The following is a 23,166-nucleotide window of genomic DNA, read 5'->3' as shown; positions in this document are numbered from 1 at the left end:
CCAGATTACAAAACTACAACATGAAAATAATATAATGAAAGGAACTTACTTCATTCTTTCAAATCAACTCCATGAACACCAGAATCCAAATCAGGAACATTTTCAATTCTTCCAAACTCCAATTCAACAGGCCGCTTCACCAATAGTGAAATTGTAGGATCAACTTTGTTTGCACTGTCTTTCGCTTCCAAATGACGCTTGCATATGTCGTCAATTTGACTCAGAAAATCTGGGTTAAATACTTCACTATCATCCAGAGAAATACTGTCTTGAGACAGCTTCTCGCCTTCCTCCCGAATATTCTGGGCAATCTCCAAATTCACTTGACAGAATGCAAGCGCATTCCTCTTCAACTTGTGCATGTTCTTCACATATTCCTTCAATTAAAAGAGCAAAATAGAATAAACAAACAAATCAATATGATGATGACACAGAAACAACATAAACAAAAATATAAGGACCATCTGAAAGAATCAAACTATCAAATGAAAACTTAAATGAAATATAAATAAACTTATTTAGTTTTCAGTTACACTAATTTAGTTTCCAGATAGACTTATTTAGTTTTCAGTTAGACTTATTTACTTTTCAGTTAGACTTATGTACTCTTCAGTTAGACTTATGTACTCTTCAGTTAGACTTTTTTAGTTTTCAGTTAGACTTATGTACTCTTCAGTTAGACTTCTTTAATTTTCAGTTAGACTTATTTAGTTTTCAGCTAGACTTATTTACTTCTAAGTTAGACTTATTTAGTTTTCAGTTAGACTAATATAATTTTCAGTTAGACTTATTAACTCTTCAGTTACATAGTTTCAGTTAGACTTCTTTATTTCTAAGTTACACTTCTTTACTTTTCAGTTAGACTTATTTGCTCTTCAGCTAGAACTGACATTATTTCAGTTAGAGGTCAACAGTCTTCACTTAGAGTTCAAGAGTAAAAAAAATAAAAACATAAGATAAATGAAACTCACAGGAACATCAAGAGCATCTATTTCCTCATCAGTCATCAAACTATGAGGAAGATCCATGATAAGCTGCCTAGTTGAAGGTGATGGACCCTCAACCACCTTAATTATAGGAGAACCAGACTTCCTACTAGCAACACTAACACTGGGAGTTTTAAACTCAACCTTCTGTTTTTCACGCTTCACCGGCAGAATAAAATCCATGTTGATCTCAAACTGCTTCACAACATCACTCAAATCCTTCTCTTCCTGCCAATAACTGATAAATGGCTTACTGACATTTGAATAATCCAGATTACGACACTTGAAGTTGTGAATAACAGCAAGAGTCAAAGCGCTAACGCATCCCCGAAGCTTGAATGATACTTTCTTCTGTCCAAGCTCATTCTTCTTCATCATAATAGACTGATGACAGTCCAAAACAGCAGCACAAAGACTTCTCAATATATATCCACACCAGTCATAACTTGAAATTGCAGATGCATCTTCTAAACTCTTGGCACATTTCAGCACAGGCCCTAAATCAGCTATAGGACATAGAAGCTTGGACAACGAAAAGATAACAAATAACTTCTTGAAATCATCCCCGGATTCATATTTCTTAAACAAATCATCCTAATTTTTTCTACCAATATATACCTTCTTGGGATCAGAAATACCAAGAAACCTATGACAATCCTTCCTGGCACTTCCAGCCTCTATCTGACTACCTTTCCTCCTAAAGGCGTCATCATCTATAACCTCTACTGCTCTATCTGACACAGGTAACCCCAAAACATCACTACTGGTAAACTTATTAAAAATCAGTTTACCATTCTTTGTTGAAAACATCATTCCAGATGCATTGTAATTCAACAACACCTCCAAATTCAGATTAGGACAAAACTTCTTTATCCTAATATCTAAGAGACTCCCAAACCCAATATCCCTAATGTCTCTTTTTTGCTCATCACTCAAATTACTAACCACTTCATTTAAATGGGAATAGTCTGACAATACTTGTAGATTAATTGACTTTATTTCTTGCTCAGTGAAATTCCTAACAAAAGTGAACAAAAATAACTTTAAAACATAAAAAAAAACACAATCATATAATATAAAAGGAGAATAATGAAAAAAACATACGATCTATCAAATGTGTCTTTCTGTTGATCGGGATTAGATCTTGAAAATGAAAACTTGATTGGTGATAAATCAGATTTGCCTTTCTTCTTAGACAAGGATTTATCACATCTGAAAGAAAGAAAGTTTAATCAAACAATAAAACTAACTGAAAAAAAAAAACAGCATCAACTGAAAAAATACAAAGATCAACTGAAAGAATACCAACATCAACTAAAAGCAGACCACCATCAACTGAAACAATAGCCTAGATTATTTTTAAGGTAGTCTATATAGTGCTTCAGTTAGACTTCTTTGTGTTTCAGATAGTCTATATAGTGCTTCAGTTAGACTTGTTTGCATTTCAGCTTATATAGATTGTGCTTCAGTTAGACTAGTTTATTTTTCAGTTAGTCTTTACAGTCCTTCAAAGTAACTTCTTTATTTTTCAGCTAGTATTTGTTGTGCTTCAAGTAGCCTTGTTTATTTTTCAGCTAGTCTACATAGTGCTTCAGTTAGACTTGTTTGTTTTTCAGATAGTCTATATAGTGCTTCAGTTAGACTTGTTTATTTTTCAGCTAGTCTATATAGTGCTTCAGTTAGACTTGTTTGTTTTTCAGATAGTCTATATAGTGCTTCAGTTAGACTTGTTTGTTTCTCAGCTAGTCTCTACAGTCATTCAAAGTAACTTCATTATTGTGCTTCACTTAAACTTGTTGGTTTATCAGCTAGTCCTTATTATTTCATTTAGTATAATTATTCTTTCATTTCATTCTATTCCAATTACACTTAAAATTTTCATTGAAAATTTACATTGCTTCAGTTAGACTTGTTTCTTTTATCAGCTAGTCAATATAGTGCTTCAGATAGACTTGTTCGTTTTTCAGCTAGTATATAAAGTGCTTCAGATAGACTTGTTCGTTTTTCAGCTAGTCTATATAGTGCTTCAGATAGACTTGTTTGTTTTTTCAGATAGACTTCTCCGTTTGTCAGCTAGTCTATATAGTGCTTCAGATAGACTTATTTAGTTTTCAGTTAGTCTTATTTAGTTGTCAGCTAGACTTCTTTATTTTTCAGTTGGTCTTCTTACTACTTCATTTAGTATAATGACTCTTTATTTCATTGTTTTCCAATTAGACTAAAAATATTCAGTTAAAATTTACATTGTATCAGTTACACTACTTCATTTTTCAGTTACACTACTTCATTTCTCAGTTACATCTTTATTTTTTTAAAAAAAGTAAACAAAAACAAATAAAAAAACAACAAAAGAAAGGTAGAAATGTCTAAATGAAACTAAACAAAATCAACTGAAAGAATATAAGAAGCAACTAAAACAATACTAGAATCAACTGAAACAATACAAGAATCAACTGAAGGAATATAAATATCAACTGAAAACAACATCAACTAAAAGAATACAAGTAGCAACTGAAAGAATATTATAATCAACTGAAAGAATATAAATATCAACTGAAAAACAACAACAACTGAAAACATGTGTATAAAACAACAAAAACTGAAACACAAACCCTAAAAACATGAAATAAATACTCTGATAAACTGAAAACATTCAAAAATAGAAAAAAAAATATCTAAACTACTCTAAGAACTTGAAATCTACCTTGGATCATAATCACCATCTTTCTCTTTCTTCTTCCCAGCAGTAGACAGTGCCAAAATTTTTCCTGAAGATGCGAGACTCTTCACCTTCTTCGACTTCGGGCTACATTACAATTACAACAACAAAAACGCTCAAATTTTGAAAACAAAAAAAAATTTCAGCAAAAACAAACGAAATTATACCTAGAATCATCATCTAATCCTCTTCACCATATTTGCGATGCAAACGTAATGAATTACGAACAAAAAAACACGCTAAGTTTCAACAGCAGAGAAGCAGAAAAATTCTAGAAATAATCAGTAAATAATATATCGGTTTCTTTGAAATGAAGAAGAATCAGTTTTAAAACTAGCGAGAATCAAGTAGAAATCCAAAAAAACAGTTTCAAAATCGAAAAAAGATAATGACCTAATAACCGTTATATGTTTTTTCTAAAAATAAACAAAACTGCTGATCAACAAAACAAATATGAAAAAAAAGAAAGCCTGCGCGTTTTTGATGGCTAAGCCCGTCCGACGGAAGCTATTGGGTCAGACAGTCTGACCCAATACTTTCTCTAATATTTATGTCTTAGATGAAGATAGTTTCACATCAAGAGTTCCAAAAAATAGGAGTTCTATTTAACAACGCCATGAAAAATAAATACAAGGCAAGTATTAACTTAATCATACATTAAAAAGAAAAGAAAAGGTACCCCAATCAAAGATACGAGCTTAAAAGGTCCAAATCATGTCTGTCTTTTCCTAGTCAACTTACAAGTTGTAATCATAAAGCAATAGAACTCATTTGGAAATCAAATTAAAGTGATTGGGTGACGATAGATTGATCCGACAAACAGACTAGCTACTTGGTCTATACTCTATACACTTGAGGCACCAAAGTGCAATGCATGTTCCTATCAAATGGTCAAGTCACGATATAATATGGGAGTGTTATTGAGGCCTCTTTAGCATGATAGGCTCAAATATTACCAATAATAGTTGAAAGCACATAGGTACAATTACATCGATCAACATTCATGACGTGCAAAATGCTATGTTTTCTTCTCTTAGTTAGGTAGTGATGTCGTAAGTACTTCTCTTAGAAACAAGCTTAGCTTAAGTTCTCTTCACTTAGGTTGTATACATCAGATCATGAAAGCCCTTATCTTGAGCGTTTTACATCATCTCAATTAACTCAATCATGCAAATTATTGCAAAAGTTAACATCAAATTTGTCATGGTTGCCTTTTGTATAAGAAGTGTCAGTACGTCTTTTACTTCTAGAACTAGTTATTAGGTCCGGGCTATGCCCCGGGTAAGAAAATTTTCATTTATTAATATTGTACTTTGATATGATATCACTAAATACAACTTGGTCTAGTGGTTAAAACTTTAGTACATGAACTTGAGGTCATGGTATCAAAACCTATACTATGCAATTTCTAATTTTTTTAATTGTACATGGATTACATGAACTAAAACTCCCTAGGGAGAGCGCCACGTGGCACCGTTCCTTGTTTACGCATGCCTTTTAATATATTAGTATAGATGACATAAAATTATAAATTATAGAATTAAACCCGTGCTATATACAGAGTATAGAATTCATAGAATATAAATAAGGTATATGAGTTGTTTCTTATTAAGTTGTTCACAACGGTAGAAAATATTCTTGTATGACACATGCTCTAAATTAAAATAATGAATATTTTCTATTTTAGAATAAAGTTTCAAATTAGATGTTAATTTTTATTTTGGATAATAACTTCTCTCTATCTCTCTTCTATCACATGTTCACATGGGATCCTTTTGTTTTCTTTCTCTCTATCTCTCTCCTCTCCAAAAATTACCTAAGAATCGAATAAGTGTAACATGTAAAAAAAAAAACGGAGGCACTATATACGCCAACTGTTGTTAAAAAAATTGAAAAGTTTAACTAATATATATATTGAGCCATCTTTTGCCGCCCTTGGATCATTTACACAATCATGCACTATATACGCCAACTGTTGTTAAATTTTAATAATCTTCATAGTACACATATCTTTCGAGAAGCTAACAAAGTTATCGACAGACTTTCTAAACTAAAATATGTCATTGATGTCATATTACAATACTTTGATGCGCATTGGATAGTGATACATAATTCTCACTATGTTAGAAAGTTTGGCCAATCCATTGCTAGAAGGGCCGCCTAGTAACTCTTTATACCATTCAGTTTACCTTTAACATTTATAACATGTTCACTCACTCTTTCACAATCATATTCTTAAGAGTCCAAGCTGTAACACCCCAAATTTTTCTGGAATTTTCGCGCGTTAATTATTACTAACGGGATGTTACACAAGCAGAACAAATCAAGTAAGATCGGCAAGACTTGGATCTTGTTAAAGTAATTGATCTCCAAACTAGAATTTGGCCCACATCGATTGTTGAATTAATTTTTTGTATATGACCTGTCACAAAGATATTGTGAATTAAAGAATAGTTTAGTCTTTGGCCATATTTTATCTTGCTTGTAATAGAAGATATTGATAGAGTATAAAACTATTCCTGGGCTGAGCTTGGTAACACAAGCTTGTGACCTAAGTAGGAGCATCAAGCTGATGGTCGGAGTTTCTAGAATAGTTTTATACTTTTATAACGTCCCTTCACGCGAGAGCCCATTGGGCTTCAAGTGTGGATACATCACAAAACTCCCTCATACCTGGCACTAAATATTCTACTAGGAGGGGTGAATGAGATTTGAACCTGTGACCTTCATGTCACGCTGGCTCTGATACCATGTCAAAGGATCAAATCAACCAAAAGCTTAAGCTAATGGTTAGAATCCTAGGAATAGTTTTATACTCTATCAGATACATTTTGAGACAAATATAGTATAAACTCATGTGATAATATAATTTACTACAAACTAGTACAAAGCACAATATGAAGGTATATTATATGAAGAAAAAGAAAATGAAACATATCTAAGAGATTGATGGGGTATATGAATAAGGTGACTCCTAACTTGGTAACCACCCAAGTTACGTTATCAAATAGCCCTCTAGAGTCTAGGCCATGCATGGACAATCTAATTACCAAAAGTAAGAACTAACTAACCTATTTCTTTCCTTAATTAATGGCAAAACTTAGCTAGCTTAGCAAGCAAATTATAGATATTCATGATGCTAAAAAATATTACACATCTCTAGTACATACGTAGCACTAGTTAAATATGATCAATAATTATAATAATCTAACAATAATTAAAGCCTTAAAGACAAATCAAGATCTTCTTTGGTTGAACCATAGTTAATATCCCTTCTTCCATAACTACCCATGTGATCACTAAACTGCTTTTGAGGGTGTACATGCTGAGGCGTACCCAAGTTATGAGGCTTATTAGTAACTACGGAATTAAGCTCCTTACTTTTCTTGGCTAAAGTACGTTCAAGTTTATGGGCATTTTGATGACCCCCTAAAGCTTGAGAGCTATAAAACTTCCTCTTACAATAAGTGCAAGAAAACACCCTAGCCTCACTGGCGTGGCCCGACGGTGTAGAGGTTGTCGACGATGATCGGTCGAGCACGAGGTCGAGGTCGAGGTCGAGGTTGAGGTTGATCACCTGAGAAATATTAGTCGATGATGTTGTTGGTGAAATCTTGAGATCAAAATCCATTATAACTAAGAAGATGAATGAAAAAAGAGTTACACACTTACACTATATGATATATGTAGGAGAAGTATGATCAAGGAATAGTTAGAAGTATGGATTAAGAAAAGTAGTTCGTTATGTTTAGAGAAGAGATGATGAGTGGTGAAGTGTTATATAAAAGAAGAAAAAAGAGATACGACAGATTAAGGTTTCCATAATTGGCAAGAGATAAACTCATTAGGTGAAAGAAAAAGGAAAGAGGAAAGAGAGGAGAGAGAGGGAGGCAAGTGTTGTCGCCTCTACTAATGGCAGCATTTAGACCCTACTGTCGGCTTATAGTCATGGGGAGAGAGAGAAAATATAGATATCGTATGTATGAAATGCTAATATCTTCCTTGGTACATGCTTAGACATGAGGATACAAGAATCTTCTTATAATCACTCTTCTTGATTTCTTGTTTTTCTCAAGTATATATACTATGGAGTTTTGAGTAGGAAGGAAATTAGATAGGGACAAGATCGAATTTTCCAATTTTATATATGATCCACCCCTATTTGAACTCGATTATTAGTAATGTATAGTCTAGAAATTAAATAAACTAGTAAATCGATTGGAACTTTTGGGAGCTAATTAGCTCAGTTGATGCTTTTTCAGCCCTAAGTAATAAGGTCACTTAAACGAAGTTGAAAATTAAATTCATTTTATTTTACAAATATTTATATTGATTTTATTTTCCTAATCGAGTAAGGGTTTAATTGAATTCAAAATTTATCATCATTTGAGATCATGTAAAAGCACGAGTTTTGGGAAAAAAATTCTACTATATTTACTTTTCTAGTTAGCAATTTGTCAACTATGAATTAAATGTAGAATAACAATGGAATCGTAAGTATCATACTATGGTCCGAATGCCGTACGATCATATGTCCTCTTGCCCTTGGGAGTACCTTTGCACAGTAATATGAAATAATCAGTTTATAAGGTGAGAGTAGTAATCAAAGTCGCGTACATACCACTACTTACTGCCACCACCACCGATGAAGCACCACTGAAACGCCACCACCACCAACAGCACCGAAACACCACCACCATCAAAACACCTTCCTGCTGCCCAAAGCAACCAAAAACCCAAATCAAAACACACACCCGAAATTCGAAGCCCAAAATCACCTTCCTACTGCCCCCACCAACCTCCTATAAAATTAATTCAGGCTGGGTTTCTAATTATTCAGATTTAGATATGATAAGGCTTCATTTGTTCATTGTCCACTTTTGCCTTCCTTATTAATTCGCTAGGCTCCGAAGGGCCTGCGTATGGCATTTCATGCCCCTTCCAAGGCACGAGTGTTCCTTTCAAGGGATTCCCACGACCTTGGGGTGGACCCTATGGGAACCGGTACCTAGGCCCCATTAGTGCTCGGAGACGTGGACTATAATCCACACTTTTCCCGTTTTTGAGCTATTTTTATCCTTCTATGAGCCCAGCTAAATTTTTGCCACGGACCTTCTTAGGGTCCCCCGTTTGCCTTAGAATATCTTCAAATGCCTCGAACCTTCCTTCATTGCGCTATTTTTGCCTTTCCTTGGCTCGCTTAAAATTAACACCCCCTCGCTAGGCTTGCCTTCGGATAGCATTGCATGCTCTTTTTTTAGGCACGAGTACTACGCTTTCCAAGGGTCTCCCACGGCCCTGGGGCCACCCTATGGGCACCGGTGTCCAGGACCAGTGGGTGCTCAGAGTCGTGGACTATAATCCACGGTTTTTCCTGTTTTCGGACTATATTTTAACTTCTCCTAGCCCAACTACTTTTTTTGTCCAGGACCTTCTTAATGGTCCCTGGGTGCCTTAGGATTCCCTCGGGTGCCTCGAACCTTCCTTTTTTACCCACTTTTGCGTTTTCTTGCCTCGCTTAACACCGCCCTCGCTAGGCTACGAAGGGACTCCATATGACATTTGTGTTCCCCTTCCAAGGGTCTGCCACGGCCCCTGGGTGCACCCCATGGGAACCGGTGTCCTGGCCCTGTGGGCGCCTGGAGTCGTGGACTATAATCTACAGAACTTACAAGTTGTCTGAACTTGAGACCTTAGCGAGTTGAGAAAGTTTTGGCTCAACTTGATAAAGTCGTGAGCATGCAGCTAAATAGTTATTCCCTTTTTTCTTTTTCATACTCATGTTGAAATTTTCGAATATTGTCTTCATTAAATTTTAAATTAAGAAATCTCATTATAATTCAAGTTGATATTTGTTTGATTGAAAATCTAGTTAGAGCACTTCTGAAAAAAGACTATTAGATCATTAAGATGGAAAATGATAATCATTGTTACATCTTTAGTTCTAATTTTAGTCGTGCACTCAACCTTTTTCGCTTATTCTCTTCTGGTCTCAAAATAGTTTTGATAAGGGGTGTTATATTCAAAGTTTATTTGCTCAATCAGAAGTAACTCGAACTCGACTCGATCGATGTTTGACTATAATTAACTCGAATTGATTGATAACTCGGAAGATGAGTACTACCTAATTTGCACTCCCCTCGCTTGATTAGCTCCCAAATATAAAACAAGATGGAATGGACCAATCTTTCAGCATGATAATGGGCTAATCAATTATCAATATTTCATGTATGCATCTTAGCCTTCTTTCCATTTTTGTCTAATTTCTCTTTAAATTCTACAATTTTATAGAGGCACCTTGTCCTATTTGATTTAACCAATTACACAAAATATTACATGTACGATCTACCATTGATGACCTTTATTAGACAGTTGTCCAAGTCCAACTGATTATGACTTGGTCACATGTATACATGATGTATGCATGGTAGTATGGTACGAACTAAATTTTCCTTATGAAGACATTGTGGCTCTTGTTCAGCTCTACACTTCAAATTTGCTGCAATGTTGATTTAAGTTTTTGCTCAATTAATTACGATTGTTGATTTTTGATACTTATTAGGTATGCATGGTCGATATCAAGCTATTAAATTACGTAATATCAGTCCTCGGCACGAAAAAAGCGAATTACATCAGCATTATAATGATCGATAATTATAATTCAGAAACAAATTGATGTTTCCTTGTAGTATCATAAAAACTTTTACAAGAGAGTTTTATTTCAAATATATGATAATAGTTAATGATGAGTTAAACATATCTTGAGGTGCAATTTGACTTGAGATTTTCATGAGGTGAACATAGTTAAGCACGGCCTAAGAGACTTATGAACAGGATAAAAAAATTGCACAATATTTTCAAGGTTCTTCTTACTATATATATTAAGTAATAGCATAGATATTTTTATAACATTGAAATAGTTTATTTGTGATTGCAATTTATGATATTCATGTTAAATTATATAAGCCACATTAAGTTCGAAATTTATTCTCAAAAGAATTTCAAGAATAGGCTTGAGTTCGAATATGAGTTTTATGAGTGAAAACAAGAAATCACAAAACTTGAGCCTAGCTGTAGCCACTATATTACCCCTCAATTATATTGTAGACATTAACATGATCGACGTTTTTCATATAACTTTTTTTTACTAAAGGTTCCTATTTGTACAAGAGTAGGAGAATCGATTTGGACAAAACGATATACTTCAACATTTTAGATTATATTTTGAAATAAATATACTTTCTCTGCCTTTTTTATCGAAACATATTATTTGGATAACTTTTTTGAGGTAATTATAAAGGTAGTAGGGTTTGGCAAAAAGAATCCATGTGATAGGTAGGTGCATGGGTAAGAGTTTGTCTTAGCCCAATAGTGACTAGGTTAATTTCTTTATGTGATTAGTTTAACACATTTAGTGACTATGTCTACTTTTATATTAAAATTAGACCGTCTCTTTTAATAATTTTTGCATGGGTAATTACTGATTAATAATGAATTTAGGTACAATACTTACTAAGGGCAATGTACTCCAATTGCATGGCTTATATATGTTACCAAAAGAGAAAATAATGTCACAATAATATATGAAACTACTTAAAGAAGTATATTTTATTTGTAATTGAAAAAAAAGAAGGAAGTATAACTTAATAATAAGAAAAGCACCTAGAAGTTTTAATAATTGAATATACTTGAAAGTATTCAAGAATCAAGATGGCACCTTGTGTCCAACAAATGTCGCATCCAACTAATAAAATATTCATCGTGACTCACGACATAAAATCTTAATGCCACCAATTTTATAGACCAAATAGAAAAATAACGTAATATCTATTCTCATGTTTACTAGAACTTTTAATCGATAAATCTTCCAAAAATAAACTAAATTATGAAATATACATATTATAAACTTGTATCATTTTTTCATCAGTTTATGTGAGCCTAATAATTAAAAATTAGCATACGAGTATACAATCACCAACTTTCATAGAATCCCTAGCAGGCATACAATATGAGGAGAGTGTGTATGGAGATGATTCACATAACCTAAAAGCCGCAAGTGACGCATATGGTGTAATTTGACAAGCAGCAATGCAGCATCACAGCATGGGGTGAATACTAATACTATCCTATGCACCGCCAACAATAAGATGCCCCATTCAATATCCATCAGCAAGTACACAACAAAGCCGCATATAATAATGACAAGTATGACGGAATAAATTAACAACACAGGGAGATATAATGTGCCGTTCTTAGTTCTTATCATCAGTGTTCTTTGGAAAAAAGAGGTGTGTCTTTTATGGGGGGTATTATCATATATGGAACCCACATGCATTTGATTTGTATAGTTTGATGCACTTTGGTTCGGATCACGTTAGAGGCGTTTGGTTCATAGAGTGGTATCTGTTTATGATATAAATTTGGAACTTGATACATAATAGCATGTGTTTAGTTTTATTTAGGAATGAAATTTTTTCTTTTATTTAATACCTAGAGGTATTGGTATGAGTCATAATGACATCCCTCTTATATTTCTAAACCCCGTATGTACCTTATACGTTTGAGATATGAGTTTTAAATTTATCAATTTATTAAACAAACACTGAGTATGGGTTTTAATTGCTAATTCTAAACATACCTTATACCAGAATCATATGAACCAAATGCTATCATAATTTCTTTCTCTTACTATTATTCATTGGAGTATAATTACGAACGGAATTCCGTCTCTACTTTTTGGGGCTAACACAAAATCATTTAAGACGTCTTTATATTATTCATTGGAGTATAATTACGAACGGAGTACTTAATAAGTTGCTTTAGTCGTGTATGGACTTTGAAAGCAATTAAGATTTATGCTTACATCATTTTATCACACTTAATGACCGATGAATTAATCGTCCATTACTTGTTGTGCTAAAGGAATCAAATTAAACACATAAACAATTAACGGAAACTCATTTATAGTGAATTTTGGTTATTAGGAATGGCGAAGCAAACATAACCAAAACAAGAAAAAATCGGAGAAATGGGCTTATTGAGCTATATGCAATTTTGTAGTATTACAACAACGGTAAGAAATCACAAACCTATGCCGAAGGGGAATCTGATCATATACAAGTCCATAGTAACATGCAAGATTAACATGTTACTTCCTCCGTTTCTTTTTACTCGCTACACTTCTCATTTCACGGACTCCTAGGCAATTTTTGGAGAAGAGAGAGGTTGAGAGTAAAAAGAAAAGGGACCCATGTGGGAGGAGAGAGATAGAAAGAGTTTATTGCCCAAAAAAGAAGTGTAGCAAGTAATGTGAAACTTCCCATAATGAAAAGTGTAGCGAGTAAAAAGAAACGGAGGAAGTAGTTACCATCTTTCTCTTTTTTCGATATGGGACTCTTAAGTCTCAACCTATGAACTTTTCTCTTAGTATAATGTAATTTATGGAGCATATATCACTTCGAATATCATGATGGAGCAAGCCAACTACATGTAGAAGCTTTTCTCTTTAACACTTGTCGAAATTTGGAACCATTGCTGAAACTTATTGGTTTGTTTTAACTAAGAATAGTTATCCATAAGAAATCAGCAATGTCGATGATTGACGTCAAGCACATGCATAGATTTCAATATTTGTAAAGATTATAGCATAACTTGCTTAGGCAATCCCTAGGAAGCCAAGCAAGAAATCATGGTGAAGTTGAAAAGCCAAAGCAAGCGGAAAATCAGTCAGCAAAAATTGCGGTGAAGCTTGACTTGTCCCTTGAACTAGAGACAGTGCATCAACTTGGAAACTACCAAATGCAATTTTCTAGTCACTTGAGAATTGAGTGACTTACAAAAAAGATTCCTAGGCTAAAATGCGTAGGACATCCTTGATTTTAAGGATCATTGCAACAGGATATGTCCAGATGTTCTTGTCTCTTGATACTACTTCAACAACACCAATATAATACATAAAAATAGATACATACTCTCAATGTTACTCTGATACCTTTATTTACCTCAAAAACAGAGTGTCGTGCGTGTCTTGTCGTGTCCGACATGACACTTCACTTGTGTACTTCATTTTAAACTAAAAAATTGACTTTTTTCTACAAACTAGCCGAGTCGAACACTTGAACTCTCGTATCCGAGTAGACACTCAATTCGTGTCTGAATAACATATCATACTCCGTAATCTTGATTCTTGGTCATACAGATAAGGGTGTACTTCTATATAGTAGTCCTGCCCCCCGACCCCAAGTTTTGTTAGTATGTTGCAAAGTATGTAGGCCATGATATAGAAAACGTACGCCTCTTTTATATGCATAAAAGAAATGGGACAGGAAATAGCTAGGGAAAGTTAATGAAAAATCTTATCTATAGGAAGTAATGTGAACATACTTGTGGTTGTCGGATCATTGTATCGAAGGGGGAAGGGGGGACTGTAAATGGGGATAATAGGAGAGATGAGGGTGATTAATAATCTATAAAAATATGGTTATCTAATAGGGTGTGTAAAGTGATAACATATTATGACTCTATCCCTCATACAGTCATACTTTAGGTGCTTCTATAGATACACTTTTATACTGTTAAATCATGCATAACATATTATATTTACAACCCGATTTTTACCATTAGCACGCGCTTCCAAGTCCCAATATGTTTGAGATTAGCCCTGTATATTATTAAATATTATTAGTATATATGCTCAAATCATGGGAGTATGGTACGAAATCCACCAAATTAAATTATACATATCTGCTCGATCCGAAAATTAAATTAATGGTATATAACTTGATCTGAAACGGTCCGATCTAAATTGATCCGGTCTGAATCCGATCCGATTGGTCCGATTGTCAAGATTAATTCCGTGGATGCAAAACAAAATAATAAATGGGTCGTTTGGTGGCATTCTGGGGCAATTCAGATGATGCAAAGCACACGTGATGCATTATAAGTCGTGCGATACCCAATATGAAAGTTTTCAGCGAAAAATATGATCAGGTCCGGAAGAGACCAAAAACTGTCAAAATTGAAGGCTATGAGTCACGCTTCTAGACGTCCACGGGACCCGTGCATCGAAAGTCCTGGGATGGCTCAAGGGGACATGTGATGGTATATTAAGAACTCCCACGACATTAAACAGGCATAAGAACAACTTTTACGACCGTTTCGACGCCATTCAGTGGGTGCACCACAAAATCATAAATGGGTGGTTTGATGACATTTTGGGACAATTTAGATGTTGCGAACCACCCGTGATGCATTATAAGTTGTGTCGACCCGCATAGGAAGGTTTTCGGTGAAAATTATGACCGAGACCGAGGGAGCCCTAAAATGGTTAAAATTGAAGGCTATAAGTCACACTTTTAGACATCCATGGAAACCGTGCACCGAATGTCGTGGGATGCCACGAGAGGATATGGGAGGGTAGATTAAGGACGCCCACGACTTTGAACAGGCATAAGAACAACTTCTACGACTATTTCGAGGTCATTCCGTGGCTGGATGACAAAATAATAAATGAATCGCTATGTGGCATTCTGGGGCAATTGAGATGGTGCAAATCATCAGGGATGCATTATAAGTCGTGCCGCAACCATAGGATGGCTTTGGGTGAAAAATATGACCAGGCCCAGAGGAGCCTTAAAACGGTCAAAATTCAAGGTTATAAGTCACGCTTTTAGACGTCCTTAGGATCCATGCACTGAATGTCTTGGGATGCTTGTAGGGGACATTGGATGGTATATTAAGGACTTCCATGACTTTGAACGAGTATAAGAACAACTTTTAAGACCGTTTTAGGGTCATTCCGTAGTTACACCACAAAATCATAAATAGGTGGTTTGATGGCATTCTAGGGCAATTCAGATGGTGAGAACCACCCGAGATGCATTATAAGTCGTGCCACATCTATGAAGGTTTTCGGTGAAAAGTATGATCGGTCCCGGAGGAGCCCTGAAACGGTCAAAATTGAAGGTTATAAGTCACGCTTTTAGACGTCCACGAGACCCGTGCATCGAATTTTATGGGATACTTTGAGGGGACATGGTATGGTATATTAAGGACTCCCACGTCTTTTGACGGGAATAAGAACAGTTTTTACGACCGTTTCAGGGTCATTCCATGGATGCACGAAAAATAATGAATGGGTCGTTTGGTTGCATTCTGGGATAATTCAGATGGTGCAAAGCACTCGGGGTGCATTTTAAGGCATGTCGCACCCCATAGGATGATTTTCGACAAAAAATATGACCGGGCCTAGAGGAGCCCTAAAACGGTCAAAATTGAAGGCTATAAATCACGTTTTTAGACGTCCACGGGACCCGTACACCGAATGTCGTGGGATGGCTCGAGGGGACATGGGATGGTATAGTAAGAACCCCCATGGCTTTGAACGGGAACAAGAACTACTTTTACGATCGTTTCGAGGCCATTCAGTGGTTGCACCAACAAATCATAAATGGTTGGTTTGATGGCATTTTGGGCAATTCAGATGGTGCGAAGCACCCCTGACGCATTATAAGTCGTGTCACACCCCATAGGAAGGTTTCCGGCAAAAAATATGACCGAGCCCAGAGGAGCTCTAAAACGGTCAAAATTGAAGGCTATAAGTCACGCTTTTAGACATTCACGGACCCGTGCACCGAATGTCGTGGAAGGGCTCGAGGGGACTTGGATGGTATATTAAAACTCCCACAACTTTTATCGGGCATTAGAACAGCTTTTACGACCGTTTCGGTGTAATTCCGTGGATGCACGACAAAATAATAAATGGGTCGTTTGGTGGCATTTTGGGGTAATTCAGATGGTGCTAAGCACTCGGAATGCATTATAAGTCATGCCACACCCCATAGGAAGGTTTTGGACAAAAATTATGACCGGATCCAAAGGAGTCCTAAAACAATCAAAATTAAAGGCGATAGAGCGTCATCCCATTGAGTTTGTCTACTTGTTTTCGGGAATAGTCAACCACAGTCCACAGGTAAATCCTCATAGTTGAAGCTACAAGTCTCGACTCTCGAAATGGTATGTGTTTAGCATCCGCTTGGAAGAAAAAGGGCTAGCTATTTTAAGAAAGGGCTTAAGGCCCATTATTAATGTTATTTGGGTGTTGCCTGGGAACTAATTGATGTGTTGGTGCAACGGTTTTGATATTAAAAAGGGTTAGTTTTAGTAATTGGCTTAAGGCCCAATTGGGACTTGCGGCTTTGTCTTTACTCTTCCCTAGTAGAGCTGTCAATGATTGACCCACATCCAAGGATGATTAAATCTATCATGTACTCGATTTTGCTTTACATCATAAGGGATTGTTCGATTCAAGATATGAAACGGAAAAAAAAGACATAAACAGAGAAGTAGATTATTTTTATTAAGTATTTGGTTCAAGCTAAAGAATAGAAATGAGTTGTAACTATTACCGTCAGGCACCAAGTAATGGATTTCATTATTTTTTTGTTAGGCGTAATTGAGGAGAATCCATACCATCAAGTATTGGTAAAGAATTGATGAGAGGTTAAACCAAAAGAAAGGAAATCGATAATTGATTCCATTCTTTGGAGTCCAAAAATTAAGAACCAAAATACTAAACAACCCTAAACAAGGTATAACAGTAAAAGAGTAATACAAATTAATAACTTTAAGAAACGTTATTTGAAATCTACATGGAGTATATGCTACTTATACTCAAGATGAGGGAAAATATGTAAAAGCTGCATAAGCAATCAATAAAACTAAGAATGTAAAACTGAATATAAACTGTCCATGACATAATATATATACAATAAAGAAAACTACAACAAAAAAAGAAGAAGAAGATAGAGGTAGAAATAGAGAAGTAATTAATTGAAATTTCCAACACCTTCCTTTTTCCATGTTGACAAAAAGAAGAAAAAAAAAAGAACTTGAAATCCAAAAGGTAATTATTTCTTTTGGTACAATTTCTTATATACTGGCATCTTTTACATTGTGCAGTTAATTAAATGGTTGTCAAAACCTATTTCGTAATTATGCCATTAGCTAATCTTGCTCTTAGCTCTTTCCTTAAGATTTTTCCTGATGGAAGTTTAGGAATTGATTCCACAAAGAAAACCCGATATATTCTCTTGTAGAATACCACCTGAGCATACAAATTACCACAAATTATTAGCTTACTTATAAGCATACTATTTAATTAAGTATAAGATCTTTTTTATGTGTCTTGGGGGATCAATCTATTAAGAAGATTGTATGTAATAAGAAATCGATTAAAGGAAATAAGTCATATAACCTATATCAGAGTTGGTTAACTTAAATTCCTCGTAAGTAATTATGATATGTTGAAAGCTAATTAAGTGAAGATATATGAATTATGTCTCTGCTTTGTTTGCTATTATATGAACGATGGTGACTATGAAGTGAATTGAATAATGATATTGCATGTATGTGTCCGAAAAGATTAATGATATATTTTGTTATGAGTTACAATAAGGTTTTATTTTTACAATATGTATATTTAATCATTACAATTTAATCTTAGTGATCAAAAGAATACTTTAATGCAATACAGGTATAGTTAAATCGTTTTGTTTCCTTGTGTATGAATAAGGTAAAAGAATATAGTCCTATTTTAGGTTACGAGAAAACCAGTTAGAAATGTTTGTATTCAACTTATCTTATTTTATTCCTATTGGAAGTAAGTTTGGATATTTCAATTCACAATTATAACAAATTTGGATAATTTCAAAACAAGTTTAAATAAGTCAAAGTCAATTGAATAAAAGACGAATTAAAGTCTAAATTTACCTGCTTGGAAATGAATTGCTTAACATCATCCTCATTAATTTGAGAACCATTTGATCTCACAACAAATGCAACTGGGACCTCACCAGCAGTCTCATCTTGCATCCTGGACATTGATTAAAAAGACAAAGAAAATCAGTAAAAGAACAAAAATCTAGTGACATGGTAATAAAGAGATGATTTGTATTAAGGGTTACGCTATATGCAGTTCTAAAAGCTGCATATAAGACATAAATACACTACCTAAATAAAAATAAGTTGTGCATTTATGAAAAAATTATGCATCAGCCGATGTAATAAATGATCAATTAATGCATATTTTTTTTCATTTTTAACTTCTTATAATAAACAAAAATACAATTATATATGCTTCAAAGTTTTAGAATACTTACGCAACAACAGCAGCATCATGGATACTAGGATGGTTGATTAGCATGCCTTCAAGCTCAGCAGGGGCAACTTGGAAGCCCTTGTACTTGATCAACTCCTTTAGCCGGTCAACAATGAAGATCTCGTCATCGTCGTCGACAAATCCGATGTCACCGGTGTGCAACCATCCTTCTTTGTCTATGGTGTTTGCTGTTGCTTCCTGGTCATTCAAGTAACCTGAAATTTAGTTTTGCATCCATTAGTTTTGTAGTTAATACATATTAAGGGGGGTCTTCTAATCTATGCATGTAGTGCGTAGGTTTAGCTATTTGTTTTTAGCTTTATTCAATAAAATTGATAAATATAACATATTTAATTAAATATATTATTATCATAATAGGAATTAGATAACTCATAATAATATACCATATTTATCAATTTTGTTGAATAAAACTAAAAACATATACGTGAACTTATGCACTAGTTGTATAGATTAGAAAAACCGATATTTAAAATATATAAATTCCTAAATCGAACAGAACTGCATCCTCTATATGTAATCATAAGGGGGTACGTAGCTAGAGTGGACTATATCAAAGCATATGAAAGCGAAAGTTGTAACTATGAATTTGCCAATGCCGTTTCTTTCCATATAAATTGACCTTGACCTCAATTTCTTAACTATATGAGTGTCGGAAAAGTCGGCACAAAAGGTCCAACTTCTCATGCTAGATACTAAGATAAGTAGAAGAATAAAGAGTCTTGCAAGGAGGCGCATCGATTATGTTTCTATGGTACAAATGCACGTTGTTGATTAGTGATAGAACACACCACTTAATAATATAACCAATATCTAACATGGCATGAATAGTAATTTAAATGTGATCATGTTTGATCCATTTTATGTATTGTAAGTATTACTAATTAATATATCGATATATATAAAGGTGTTCAAAAAAATCCGACTATATTACCTAACTCTCTCCACTCGAAACCAAATAATCGGGTGATAATTAGGAATTAGATTTAGTCTTGAACTATGCTCTGCATAATTATAATTTTCATTTATCAATATTTTAATTTAAAAGTATCAACACCAAATAGTACTTGATTTAGTGATTAGGACTTTAGTATATAAGTTTGAAGTCATAGGATCAAATCTCAAGTGTTTACACTTTACATGAAATAAACACACAAAGACAGAGCGCCACGTGAACAGTTCCGTGTCCTTTTAAGCATTTCTAATTAATAGACAATTCAGCTATCAAGATAAACTTGTAACATATTTTTAAAAGGTTAAAAAAGAAGTAAATGTACGAACCTTTCATGATTTGATCACCACGAATGCAAATTTCACCAGGTTTGTTCCTAGGCAAAGAAAAGCCAGTGTCTGGATCAACAATCTTTAACTGTGCATTTCGAACCACTGTCCCACATGACCCAGACTTAACTTCCATAGACTCTTTTGCAAATGCCAAACACATTGCTAACACTGGGCCCGCTTCAGTCATCCCATAACCCTGCATTCAATCAAATGTATCAATTATCATTTTTTCAGCCCATACTATTTTTGAGAGTTGATATTCTTTGTTGTATGTTCAGTTCATCATTATTCACTTCATGCCTTATTATCTGTAGTTGAAGACTATCTTTAAAATGTACTTCTACATGGTATTAGTCCAAATGTTGGTTTGGGAATTTACTGGATAATAGGTCTCTTAGACATCATTCCGCATGAAAATTAATATTATATATGTTTGAATGAAATTTAATTGAACGTCTTATTGTTGTATACATGTGAATTTGTCTCATATTAAATATGATGAGAGAAAACAACTCCTTTATACCCTTAAAGATATACTCCTGTTATAAAAAAGAAGAAATCTCTAGCAATAATATCAATGTACATTAAAATAGTAAGGTCAATGATATTCTAAAAGATAAATTCATTGACTTTTGGTTTCAAAACTTTTAGTCATATTTATACACATCTCCATCATGATTACATAATCTTTATTCTGAATTTTAGGTGAATGACATCATTAAGAACAATATATAAAAAAAAAAAGACCGAAATAAGTTATTATTAACATAATCTTTATTTAGAATTTTAGGTGAATGATGTCATTAAGAATGACTTAACAAAAGACTTAAAACTTACGTAATTAAGTTTAACAAAATTAACATAAACTATAATTTTAAGATGACCAGATTTTACTTGCATGATATAATCAAAATGTACATATATAGCGTTGTTCCTCTCATTAATCAAGTCAGGCAAATGGACCCCGGCCACATGACTATACCACCCCCACTTTCCTCTTCTTTCATGGAAGTGAAATTGTTAAAGTAGCGTAACATCATTTACAAGTTTTTGAAAAGAAATTATCGGCAATAATAAAATATCAATCTAATGAGAGGAAAATTAGGACTTAATCTTAAACAGACAGATACCTAATCCTTAAGTAATCTTTACAAAATGGAATACCTAACACAAACAATTTACAACAAAGACATCGGTTGGTTGTTACATTAATACCTAATCCTTTTATTAGTCTACTAATCAAATCCACACTTAACCGTTGTAAGCGAAAATCATTTTCTCTCAACCAAAATAAAATTTCAATATTGCTAATAAGACATGGACGCAATAATAGTTACTTTATTCAATCTTTTTTCATTTACTTAATTTAAATAGTAACATGTTGAGAGTATAAATTATATAATTCGTTACTATATTAAAAAGGTAACTTATTCTATATTAATTAGAATAGTAGTTGTGCCTTTCAAAAAAAAAAAATTAGTAGTTGTGATTAATTATAAATTAGAGTTTCGTATCCATATGTTCTTTGTGATGAAGTTTTACGTCTAGCATTGCTCTTGTTATCACAATAATTTCTGCTGATCTAGGTTCTTATGACTTTACGAGTTCATTATTTCAATATTTTGGTACAAAAGATTTTATATATGTATAGAAGTATTGTTATTTTTTTATTTTTTTTTGACGAGATAGAAGTATTGTTATTGAAGCAATATAAATATGATAATATGATTATGGTTGGTAAAAATAGATAAATATAGTAATATGGTACCTGTCCAAGTTTGGCATTGGGTAGTTTAGCTCTGACAGCATCTTCAAGATCCTTTCCCATGGGTGCTGCACCAGATAAAACTACCCTTACAGATGAAAGGTCGTATTTATCCATGTCAGGGTTTTTAGCAATAGCTAAAACAATAGGAGGCACAAAGGGTGCAATTGTCACTTTGTATTTTTGGACCAAATCCATTAACATATATATCTCAAACTTAGGCATTATGAGAATCGCAGCCCCTACGCGTAGGGCACACAGTAGGACGGAGTTAAGAGAATATATATGGAACAAGGGCAAAACACATAGTATCACGTCTTCGCCGTTAAAATATAAGTTGGGATTCTCTCCATCCACCTGTTGCGCGACACTTGTCACTAGGCTCTTGTGCGTGAGCATCACACCCTTAGGTAGGCCGGTGGTGCCTGATGAATAAGGTAGAGCCACTACGTCGTTAGGGACTATTTTAACCTCGGGTACTTTCTCTTCCTCCCCTGGGCCCCCTACTAGATCCCAGAAATATTTGTACTCGTCATGGGACCCATCAAGGGACATATTATCAACAACGATTAGATGAATATTATTGTCTTGACAATAAGGTTTCACCTTGTCCGCAAAAGCGGACTGGGTGAGAATGGCTCGAGCCCCACTGGCTCGAGCCTGCTTCTCAATCTCGGTTGGGGTGCAAAAAGGGTTAGCAGTCGTGCTAACAACTCCTATAAAGGATGCCCCGAGAAAAGAGAACACAAACTCGGGGCTATTCTGAAGGAGTAGCATGATGACTTGACCTTTTTGCAACCCAAGTTTGTGATGGAATCCAGCTCCAACTCGTCTTGATGTTTGTTCAACCTCCTCATAGGTCCATTCGCGCCCTGTTGGCCCGTCGATGAGGCAAGGGCGCTTGCCATGCTCATGTAAGTTCTCAAAACAATATGTGTGAAGGGGAAGATGGTTTGGTATGTAGATATCAGGTAGCTTAGAGTGAAAGATGTATTCCTTTTGGTCTAGAACCTCATGATCATCAACATGAGGGATTGCTTCTTCAGAGCCCATGGTAGGAATAATATTAGGAGAAGTTAAAAGTGGATGAGAATTAGGAAAAGAAAAGAGAATGTAATGTAATGACTTATTACTAACACCTTCCCTGCCTTTGTGATGAGTTGGTTATGGGGTTATTATATGGATTATGGAAGTAGGTGAAAGTTAGAGGGGGTAGAGGGTAAGATGGTATGGACCA

At 34.5% G+C, this 23,166-nt stretch overlaps 2 protein-coding genes and 1 long non-coding RNA gene across 3 annotated transcripts; all 3 read right to left on the bottom strand.

The window, feature by feature from the left end:
• Positions 1-45: 45 nt before the first annotated feature.
• LOC130589771 (uncharacterized) lies at positions 46-3,842 on the bottom strand. Its single transcript, XM_057391332.1, has 4 exons — positions 3,691-3,842; positions 2,091-2,198; positions 972-2,004; positions 46-377 (listed from the first exon to the last, which is right to left on the bottom strand). Exons 3-4 carry the CDS (start codon positions 1,362-1,364, stop codon positions 51-53), a joined length of 720 nt encoding a protein of 239 aa, XP_057247315.1. The 5' UTR covers positions 1,365-2,004; positions 2,091-2,198; positions 3,691-3,842; the 3' UTR covers positions 46-50.
• A 2,706-nt stretch (positions 3,843-6,548) lies between these two features.
• LOC125492310 (uncharacterized) lies at positions 6,549-7,761 on the bottom strand. Its single transcript, XR_007268838.2, has 2 exons — positions 7,378-7,761; positions 6,549-7,282 (listed from the first exon to the last, which is right to left on the bottom strand). It is a non-coding gene; the product is annotated as an uncharacterized LOC125492310 (long non-coding RNA).
• Positions 7,762-17,418: 9,657 nt separating this feature from the next.
• LOC104902419 (4-coumarate--CoA ligase 1) lies at positions 17,419-23,166 on the bottom strand. Its single transcript, XM_010690194.4, has 5 exons — positions 21,933-23,166; positions 20,162-20,360; positions 18,864-19,077; positions 18,475-18,577; positions 17,419-17,809 (listed from the first exon to the last, which is right to left on the bottom strand). Exons 1-5 carry the CDS (start codon positions 22,980-22,982, stop codon positions 17,687-17,689), a joined length of 1,689 nt encoding a protein of 562 aa, XP_010688496.2. The 5' UTR covers positions 22,983-23,166; the 3' UTR covers positions 17,419-17,686.

Source organism: Beta vulgaris, chromosome 8 (assembly GCF_026745355.1).
Source record: "Beta vulgaris subsp. vulgaris cultivar EL10 chromosome 8, EL10.2, whole genome shotgun sequence".
NCBI classification, from domain to species: domain Eukaryota; kingdom Viridiplantae; phylum Streptophyta; class Magnoliopsida; order Caryophyllales; family Amaranthaceae; genus Beta; species Beta vulgaris.
Note: the sequence above shows the minus strand (reverse complement) of the source record. Positions and strands in the feature narration are given on the sequence as shown.

Excerpts from the sequence above, each read along its gene's own strand:
- LOC130589771 (XM_057391332.1), bottom strand. The coding sequence starts at position 1,364 with ATGATGAAGAAGAATGAGCTTGGACAGAAGAAAGTATCATTCAAGCTT. Across the intron at positions 378-971 it reads TAGATGCTCTTGATGTTCCT|GAATATGTGAAGAACATGCA; the intron begins GTGAGTTTCATT and ends TTTTAATTGAAG.
- LOC104902419 (XM_010690194.4), bottom strand. The coding sequence starts at position 22,982 with ATGGGCTCTGAAGAAGCAATCCCTCATGTTGATGATCATGAGGTTCTA. Across the intron at positions 19,078-20,161 it reads TGGTGATCAAATCATGAAAG|GTTACTTGAATGACCAGGAA; the intron begins GTTCGTACATTT and ends ACTAAATTTCAG. Across the intron at positions 18,578-18,863 it reads CATGATGCTGCTGTTGTTGC|GATGCAAGATGAGACTGCTG; the intron begins GTAAGTATTCTA and ends ATCAATGTCCAG.